The sequence below is a fragment of the Nipponia nippon genome, unplaced genomic scaffold (genome assembly GCF_047370975.1).
Source record: "Nipponia nippon isolate SJK-2023a ecotype South Korea unplaced genomic scaffold, ASM4737097v1 scaffold_6, whole genome shotgun sequence".
Classification (NCBI taxonomy): Eukaryota; Metazoa; Chordata; class Aves; order Pelecaniformes; family Threskiornithidae; genus Nipponia; species Nipponia nippon.
In genome coordinates, this window is record NW_028262380.1 from 56,058,614 (window position 1) to 56,068,518 (window position 9,905).

The window sequence follows — 9,905 nt, forward strand, 5'->3', positions numbered from 1 at the left end:
CGGCCCCGGCCCCGGCCCCGCTGCCCACCGGGCTCCGCTGGCGTCCCTGCTCCCGCCTGCCTGTAACGGCCGCCGCCGCCCGCGCGCCGCCTCGCGGCGGCAGCGCTCCCAGCCCCCGCGCGACAGCGCCCCCCGGCGGCGCCCGCCGGAAGCGCGGCCAGGGCGGCGGGGAAGCGGCCGTGTCTCTGCGCGCGTGCGCACGCGGGGCCGGCACAGGCGTCGCCCCGCCCCGCAGCGCATGCGCGGCGGGAGTAGCCCGAGGAAGCGCGCGGGTCGTGGCGGCGGGGGCCGTTGGTGGCCGCGGCGCGCTCCCCTCTCTCTCCTCGCTCCCTCACGGCCGCCGCCATGGTTCTGGAGAGCCTGGCCCGCATCGTCAAGGTCCAGCTGCCCGCGTACCTCAAGCGCCTGCCGCTGCCCGAGAGCGTCGGCGGCTTCATCCGCCTCACAGGTAGGTGGGGGGAGCGGGGGGGGCCCGGCGGCCGCGGCCCCCTTCCTTCCCGCCTCGCCGCCCCTCCGGCCCCCGCGGGTGGCGTGAGGGGCGCGGCGGGGCCGGGTCGGGCGGCCCGCTTCTGCCTGGACACTGGCGCCCGCCTGGGCTGCGGCACGTCCCCCCGGCCTGTCCCGGGTCGGGCTGCGGCTTCCACTCCTCGCTCCGGGCATCGATGGCTTTCTCCCGGCCGTGCTAAACAAGTTATCTGTTACGGGGGGGGCGGGGACGGGACACGACCCCAAACGTCAAATCGCCGTTAAAGTGTTTCAGCAGGAAAATTATCCGACAAGGCGTTTAAGATGCCCTGTGAGGTAGATGATAACAGTCAGAGTAAAATATAGCGATAGAGTAAAACGTACCAGGCTCCTCGGCCCCAGCTCCTTTGCACTGTACTTAAAATTCCTCTCAGCAAGTACCGGCAAGTCAGAGGCCGTGCACATACAGAAAATGGGATTTTAGCTGAAGGCCTAAAACGCTGCCTCCTCATTTGCTTAAAGGGTTGAAGAGAGCGTCTATACTGATTAAAAAAGATTAGATCTGTTTCTGGGAGCCTACTACGTACACAAAGTTAGGGGTTTTTATTTAATCATTTTTATGAGTATTTTATGAATAAGGGAGTGAAAATACCTATTCATTAATTATAGCCCTATCACAAACCGAACAAGAAAGAAAACTAAATCCTAGCAAATTGTTTAGGTGTTCAGTGCATTTCAGTGCTTTGCAGGCTGGAGCTATCTGAGCCCAGGCTCAGCTGTGATAATACAGGCAGAACCTCAAGTAGTGTCAAATGACGAAGATTAGTTCGGCGATAATAAATAAGAGGAACACTCTAAAAGAAACCCTCTGGAAACAGAAGAAGTCTTCAAAGTGTAGAATCAACTGCATAAGTTTATCTTGCAGCACTAAGCTATATGACTTTAGTAGTGCTGGAAAATGATTTTATTGAGAACAGGCACCATTTATTTAAAACCAGGTCTGAGTACTTTTTTCCCCAGCACGTTTATGCTGCTTGTAAACTTAAAGTCCTATATCTTTCCCACGACAAGAAAACCTGTTTAAATGAATCGTTCTCCTTTCCCCGCAACTACTCTCTCATCTGAAAGTGCTGTTAATTATATTTACCAAATAGAGAAATTCAGCTGCCACAAAGTTGGGAGGAAGGGGATACAATAAGCTACAGAACAGTGCAGGTCCTCATATTCCTAGCATTGGGCAGTTTCCTACCTAAGTCATTGCCCTTTTAACCACAGGTTGTACTTAAAATTCATTAAACTTAGTAATGCTTGGGTTTAATCTCTTCTTGCTTCACTTGTCCAAACGTACATTTCTGTAACAGGATTATTTGTGCAGTCTCTGTATTTATTCACACTACATACTAGTAATAGAACTTATTCTGAAAACCTCTGGTCAGAACTTTTTTTTTAATAGAATGATCAATGGGGGAGAACTGGTTTGCTCTCATGTTATTTACCCCATTGACAGGCACTTCTTTGAATTTGGAGGGAGGGCAAGAAGCAAACAACTGAAACCTTAAGTGGAGACCAAACATGTGACATGTCAGTCCCAAAAATATTAAAGAAAGGTAAAAGAAAGAACCGAGTCAGAAATTGCTTTGAGACCTGGTAGGATTTAATGAGCGTACCTGAGAGAATCCAGTGCCTCTAGTTCTCAGTGATTTCTTTGGCTGGTCTTGTGCTGAACACTCTAAAAAGGGGAAACAGAGGTACAATTAAGAACATGTAGCTACAGAGACAACATTTTGACACTTTTTTCATTTTTTTTCAACAGTCAAGTAGACTAGAGTAATATCTGCTGTCATGTGTCTTCCTCTTAAGGTGGATATGAATGAAAACCAGCAAAATTGTAGAAGGTGCTTAAAGTTACGGCATAGGGTAAATACAACATGGTGAGGCTTTTCAAAAGGAAATAATAGGACACCACATCCTAGGCACCTAAATTAAAAAATGATCCTCTCCTAGTGCTTAAAAGCTATTGAAAGTCATTGTAACCTCATTGCTTATTAAAGACTTTAGTACTTACCTGCACTCAGAGCTGCTGTCAGTCTAAAGTTTCATCTGGGAAAACTGTATTTTTTCAGCAAATGCCACCTCTTCTATATTTTTGTGGTCTTAGTCTGTCCTGTCCCAAAGTCATAAGCCTCTAAGAAGAGCAGGGGATTCCCAGTTCTGGGAGTTATTTTGCAGCAGCAACTTAGAGGATCTTATCTATTGAATTACCGTTAATGAAAGACTATTAGACAATAGAGAAGATTAGATTAATATTCTCTTTTGTGTTTACTACTACTACAAATTACAGAGGAGCATATTCTTTGGCAAATGACATATCAAACATATCAAGCATTTTTATTTGCTTCTTTTTGGAAGGTGAGAAACAATATTGATCTTAAAACATTTCAAGTGCATTAGTATTTTGTCCTTAGGTGGCATCTACTGAACTTAGTCAGGAACCAGCACTATAAACATTCGCTAGCATAGACCTTGTTCGCAAAGGCAGGCCAGAACCCAGATCTGAAACAGTGCAGTGCTTTGCTTGTTCGCTCTTTTATTGCTTCTGTAAAGCTTCATTAGCTTCCAGGCAGATGCAACTTCAGTTTTTGTAGCGCGTCAATTGTAGAAACGACAGACCAGAAGTATAGGGAGGATCCTTTTGTGTAGGATATTGTATAGTGCGCTGATTAAAAATCTTGAGACACCTGTTGTCTGTCATGACCTCACCAAATCACAACGGAAAACTGCTTGCTTGGAGAGAGGAAGACTGTTAACATCCTTTGCAAAACTCCTGAAGGTAAAAGCAATGAGGGAGGAAGGAAAGAATGTTTGACCTTGGGTTTGAAAGTGGATATCTAAATTGTCGCGCTGCTGCTGCTGCTCAGAAGCCTCTTTCAGTTTCTTGTCATAGCTGCTTTAGCCTTCCCTTCTCAAGTTTGCTGAAATGAACAGCGTTGGCTCATGCTGGTGTTGCTTTTTATCCTGGTACATGTCATTAAAACAGCATAGACGTTCACTTCAAAATAGCACATGGTCAGAATTTCAAGGTTTATGCAAGAATCTAGGTGCTAGTCTTCTTTCCATAAACATGATGCAGTCCTGGGTGGGCTGTCTTACACTTGGCCTACATGTTAAGACAGACTTGAATGTAACAAGCTGCCAGGCAGGAAGAGGACCGTTTTCTGGATCATCTTTTACAGTACTGAGGGAAAGAAGGATGATACCACGATAACAGTCTTCAGAACCCATTTCAACAATGAATTTGTCGTTTGCAGAGTGGCTCGCTAACCTGAAAGCTTTGGCTTTTAATTTATTTAAAGTGTGCTGTGTCGCTAAAAGAACTGTCACCTCTCTACCTTCATACCTGCTGAATAAGCTAATAGACATATTAAAGTGGTGCGTGGAGTCCTTTGTGTTTAGTTTCTGTAGCAATGAGAAGACCCCTAAGAGACCCAAGCAAACAACAGAAAACAGTTAGGATAGAACTGCTTATTAGTTCTGAAGAGAATGTAATTAACAAATTTGACTTTGCGCGAAGAATTTCATCAGTTTAGAGACTATACAATCACAGTTTCAGTCTTCACTTTGACTGGTAGCTAATACTTGTTAAAATTTTGGCTTGGAGTTGAGCTGTTACTGTAAAAAGCTACTTTTGGGTCTGCATAGGGTCATTTCCACAGAAATTAGCTAAAACATAAATCAAAGTGAAAGGTATCAAAGGAGTAGTTGGTGAAAGGCAAGCAGGGACCACTTACTTTAATCTGACTGCCAGTGCCTGGCCAGTCCCTTTCTGTTCACAGTGTGTGTGTTTCTTATTTTTTTGGACTTGTTACTGTTGGACTAAAAGTTAAGACAACCTCTCCTCGAAAATGTAACTGTGGCCTATGGTCCATGGCCTCAGCTTCTTGGAATTCTCTGGGCATTCCTGTTTCAGTGATGTTCCTGATACTTTCCAGGACTTCTCTTTGGGATTGGTCTCTGTCTAACACAAGTCAAGTTTGAAGACTAAGCTCTTCGATACTCTACTCTCCATTTCTGGCTCCAAAGACTGCCTCTTCCCATGCAGCAGAACTGATAAAGAATCTCCAGAATCAATGTAATTGCTGAATTCTGAGTTATCAACTGTGAAAATAAAGTCTTGTGAATTGCCTTACATCTGCTTCAGAAAGGTATGAATGGCTTCAAAAACACAGAGCAGCTTACAGTTGTAGGAAGATATGATTGCATTAGTTTGGATGAAGCTTTTCTCCCATCCCCGCCCACTCAGTCCGAAGTTCTGTGACTTTTACTTTGTGACAGTATCTTGTCTCTCATGCCCTAGAAGCATCGTCACGTTGATTTTTCAATCTGAAAGTATGAGCTTCTGACAGTCTTTTGGCAATAACAAGTCAGTTTATGATTAGTGTACGCATTGGTGTAATTGGGGGCTTTCCAGAGACTTCCAGATTAGAAATATGTAAAGGAATCATTGGCTAGTGAGGACAAAACTCTTTATCAGCAGTTAGCATGATACAAATACTAAATAATAACCATGATAAATAATATCTTTGTACTTCCTATTCATGTTTTTTTCTAATTTCCTTTCTCAGAGGGTACAGCTATCATGTTCCTGTTTCATTTGGATGAACCCAACTGGTTATGAGTCTCCCATAGATGTGACTACTGTTCCGATTTTTTTTTTTTTTGTTGTATCAGGGAGTTTCAAGCTGTATTGAGATGCCACTTGCTGTTTAGTTGCCAATCTCTTTTAATGATGTTTAATTCTGATGTGAGACATTTCCTTTTTGTGTGTCAGTCTTAGCCCAGTTGTATTAATCACACACTTGATAGGTGCCCTGCTTCTGGTTATGGTGCACCTGTTGGAACGTCTGTTGTGTCTTGGAGTTCAGAGTAGCTTTGTAGAGATCCACCTGTTTGCCAACAGTCAGGTTAGATACTCAATTTGGAAATTTTTTTCAGTGACCAAATATTTTTCCTCTCTTCTAAAGTACGTTCCAAGTCAGTCTTTCACTTAAGGTCAGAAAGTGCATTTGGATTCCTATTGACAGAGTGTTCTGGAACAGTAATGACAGAAAAGACAAACAGGCACTGCTGTTCAGGAAACTCAGTGTTTTGTGCAACTGAAAGCATTTAAAGTATTGCAGTGTTAATTTTTATTATTAAGGGCTTACAGCTTGTTGGGGGAACTGAGGAAAGGGCAACAGAGATTAGTCTATTGCAGTGACTCTTAGCAAATTTTGTCAATTGTTGTGCATAGAGACGGCTGCAAGTGCAGGTGTGGAAAGACTACTGAAAGCACTTGTAGTGCCTTTAGCATTTATACAGTTGTGCTGCATTCCCAGATAAATGCAATAAGTGTGGCTTTCACTTCAAAGGCTATAGAAAGCTCAAAGAGCGTAAAACTAGTCCCACAAAGTATTTTCATTACATGGTGTACTTCCAGAAAATTCAAATTATTAAGAAAAAGCCACTTTGTTCTAACTGGAAAAGCATTAGCATGAACATGTGCTCTATTATTACAAATAAAATCAAGCTATACAGAATAATATAAATTCTGAGAGCTACAACCTACCTAGCATCCTTAGCTTGCTCTATTGAATTTCCTTTCTTGTACATCTTAATCTCGAAGAACAAACTGTAGAACAAAATTTTGCTATGTTGTGATCCTAAATCGTTTAAAAGAGGAACTTGATTACAGGATCTTGTCTTACAAAGTGCTTGTGCAGCTATTTGTGCTCCAGCTCATTACACTTCTTCATTTCTAATTTTAAAATATTTTTAAACTCTCTTCCATTTCTATATGAGTGTTTAGATTTAATGTATTCTCCAGAAATTTAGAAAAATACTCTCTCCTTTATTGCACTGTGGTACTTAAATTATACTGGAGTATTGTCACGGCATGTTTTGCTGGAAAAGTGGATCCACCTTTAATATATATAGATCTTATGCCAGGTGCTGATGAATTTCTTAAAAAGTTCAGTAAGTCTTTCTCTCACCAGTACGTCTAGACGATTTATAATGATGTAGCAAGGCAGCTAAGTCTGCAGAGGATACTTGAATCTCTTACCTGTACTTAAAAGAAGTTCCTCAGCTTGGTAAAAAGCAATTTTCTGTGGCTTGACTTACCTGATCTCAGGATTCTTTCTTTCTCTGTGTATTGTAGAAACTGTTTGCAGATCCCTAAGCAAACAGTGCTCTGAAAAATAAAAATAAAAAAAAATGGTGAAGGTTTCGCTGGTGCTTATCTAATAATCTGTATAACTTCTACCAAAAGTTTCATAAAAACTTGGAACAAATAAAATGAGGAAAACTTCAAGAAGCTAAAAATCTGAAATAAGCAATTAAAAACTGACCTATAAATCGTACTGAATAGTTCTTCATATACAGAATGTTAAGATACCAGCACTGAATATACTTACTGCATGTAATCATGCCCAGTTTGCTAGTACACAGTGCTGGTTTACCTTGGGTGAGCAGAACCTCTGTGATTTTAGGGTTCCTCATTTCAGTACGTCTTTTATTTGTTTTGGATTTATTGCCTTCCATTGAGTCATCTTCTAGAGTGTTAAAATTAAACTTCAGATTAAATTCTAGGAGTCATATTTTTACCTTGGCTATAGTAAAACCCAGGTTTTAATCTGGGTGTTCTTTCTTTTTAAGACTTAGCCACAGAGCCTTGTTTGCCCTCAGAGCCTCGCTGACGGATGAACCCCATTCCTTACCCGAAGCCATTTGAGAGTAGCTGATGCTGCACCATACTGAAGTGGTGTCAAGAGCCAATCTAAATTCTACCTGTCTTTAGTTTCAGAATGGCTGCGGTTATTGCCTTTCCTGGGCGTGCTGGCCTTGCTTGGCTACCTCGCTGTTCGTCCATTCCTCCCCAAGAAGAAACAGCAAAAGGATAGCTTGATTAACCTCAAGATCCAGAAGGAAAATCCAAAAGTGGTGAATGAAATAAACATTGAAGATCTGTGCCTCACTAAAGCTTACTGCAGGTGTTGGCGTTCTAAGACGGTAAGACACTTTATGCTAGTGTAGGATTAGATTGAAACTTGCATATTTGTATCGGTGCTTCAGTGGGGAATTGCTATATGTTGACCTGTTGCTTTTCTCTGGAGGTGAAACATGGTCCTGGTTTTTGAGAATGGCACAGTTCTTATTTTTCTTCACTGTAAACCTATCTGCATGCAGAAAGAAACTGTAGAAACTTGTAAGAAACACAGTAGGATTTTCCTAGAAACACTTACAGAGTGACCACCTGTGAGTAGATGAAAACTAAGCAAGCCTTGTTTAATATTTGGAAATACATTGCAACTAATTAGAAGGTAGCTACTCTACTTTGCAAAAACAATGCTTAGAAAGTTGTTCATATTAGAATGAAAGTAAGGCTGGATCTGTGTTGGTGAGGGAGAGCGTGTCCCCATCTGGTCCAGAGCAGCCAGTAGATGACTGGTTTAGATAGTCCGTATCCCCCAAATCAACTAGATGTACACAGGTATTTTTCATTTACCCTCAATTTCTTTTGAGTGTCCTGACTGCACTCTGGTTTTGTCCTCTCTGGACTGAATGCTTTCCTGTTTTAACAAAATAATCTACCCTGGACCTAAGAAACCCTCTCAACTATTCTCCCTTCAGAATAATCACTTCAGCAAAGTATTTAATTTTTCCTTAAAGCAGTACTTTCTGGTTGCAAATGATTAAATCTATTAATTAGAGCACTTTTACTAGTTCCACAATAAACCTTAAACCAGTTGTGGCTGTGATGGCTGCTTTGCTTGCCGTCCTTTCATGGAAAAGGCTTTGTCCCTAACTTTGTGTCTAAGAACAGCAATTTTAGGACCTCACAAACTTAGTTACCTCTTAGCAGTGGGTTTTTTTCTTTACTAACAATAGTCCTGTGTCGCATAGGAGACAGGGAGTTTGATGTTGAAACAGGACATAGTAGGAGGAACTAGCAACATCATAAAAGTGCTCTGGGCATAGGAAGAAGTATAAAAATCACCGTGCAATTGCTGTACAGAGTTATACTAATTCTTCATGTATGTTTTCTTCCAGTTCCCTGTCTGTGATGGCTCCCACAACAAGCACAATGAATTAACAGGAGATAATGTAGGTCCACTAATACTCAAGAAGAAAGAAGTATAGCAGATGCTTAATCCACTAGATCATGACTGATAAAAAGTCTTTTTCTATTGTTGTAGTTGCAAAAGACAGCATTTTATTATGTGATGGGTATGATTTAGTCTGATGATTGCTGTAGATTTCTTTTTGGAATAAACTGCATTTAGACAGTGCTAAATCTGTCACTGTTTTGATACTTTATTCTGAGAAGAATTATGTCTGCTTTGTAAAGCTGTAAAGTAACTATCTCTGTAAATAAGTAAGTAGTTTATTTCAACAATAAAATGACTTCCTACAGTTAAGCCTTTTTTGTATGAGCATGCAATTATAAGACTGTCACTATTTCCAAGTGACAGAAGTGCACCTTTCTGTTGATTTTGTTCTGCTGAGAAGCCATGTTTAGTTCTGCTTTTCAGGAAGAAATTTAAGTGCACTTAAGTGGGGAAAAGAGATGATAAACTCATCCTTTGTGAATATACCTAAGCATACCACTGAGGGCAGGCAGCATAGCGATGCTAAGTTACACTGGGTGAAGGTCTGGCCTGTGCAGTGCCTAAGCGGGCAGTTTGTTAGTCTAATGCAAAGCAGCCCGGTTCCGACAAACCCCGCACAGCTGGGCAGTCTCATACCATGTCCTAGGCGGAGTGCTGCAGTTGCAGACCATATAAACTAAACTATCAAGCAGGTCAGCCACTAACATTATCCCTTTGTTTCAGGCCCCCGTGTTGATCATTCATAAGCTCTTGTAAGGAAACACAAATTTGTTCCTTGCTATTTCACTTGCACCATGGCCGCTACTTTTTGTAGCGGGGACTTTAATGGGAGGAACTGGTTAAATGACAGAACCAAGAAAGCAGAGCTGAGCTGTATTCTTGGCTTGTTACCCATTCAGAATGATTATTTGGGCAAGTCAGAACTTTGTTGTGGTATGGCTTAATTTCAGATGCAGGTAGATAATTGCTAGTTATCTAACTGTTAGACTTCCAATGAATTCTTCCAAAGTACTTTATTCTTCAATGAAAGACTGTATCCATCAGTTTAAAAATAAAACTTTCATCTATGCTACAATTTTAGACAATTGTACTAAGGCAGATTTCAGCTGTTCCTTAACGGCATTTCATTTGACCCATTGTTAGGCAGGTGAGAAGCCCCAGAGCAGTGTGCCATTGCCAAAGCTGATCACCACAGTGCTGAAACAGAAAGCAAGCCAGGAAGCAGTTCTCGCATAATGGCTCTCGCAGCAGCAGTAGAACTAAGGTAGATCATTCCTCCTGCATTTGTAACAG

At 41.8% G+C, this 9,905-nt stretch overlaps 1 protein-coding gene across 1 annotated transcript; it reads left to right on the forward strand.

Annotated features, from left to right (window-relative positions):
- The first annotated feature begins 226 nt into the window (after positions 1-226).
- CISD2 (CDGSH iron sulfur domain 2) lies at positions 227-8,921 on the forward strand. The gene is made up of 3 exons (XM_087735536.1): positions 227-448; positions 7,301-7,512; positions 8,554-8,921. Exons 1-3 carry the CDS (start codon positions 346-348, stop codon positions 8,641-8,643), a joined length of 405 nt encoding a protein of 134 aa, XP_087591662.1. The 5' UTR covers positions 227-345; the 3' UTR covers positions 8,644-8,921.
- The last annotated feature ends 984 nt before the right edge of the window (positions 8,922-9,905 follow it).

Bases quoted from the DNA above. Each gene is read 5' to 3' on its own strand.
- CISD2 (XM_087735536.1), top strand. From the start codon at position 346: ATGGTTCTGGAGAGCCTGGCCCGCATCGTCAAGGTCCAGCTGCCCGCG. The intron at 449-7,300 runs GTAGGTGGGGGG...ACCTGTCTTTAG, and splicing joins CGGCTTCATCCGCCTCACAG to TTTCAGAATGGCTGCGGTTA. The intron at 7,513-8,553 runs GTAAGACACTTT...GTTTTCTTCCAG, and splicing joins GGTGTTGGCGTTCTAAGACG to TTCCCTGTCTGTGATGGCTC.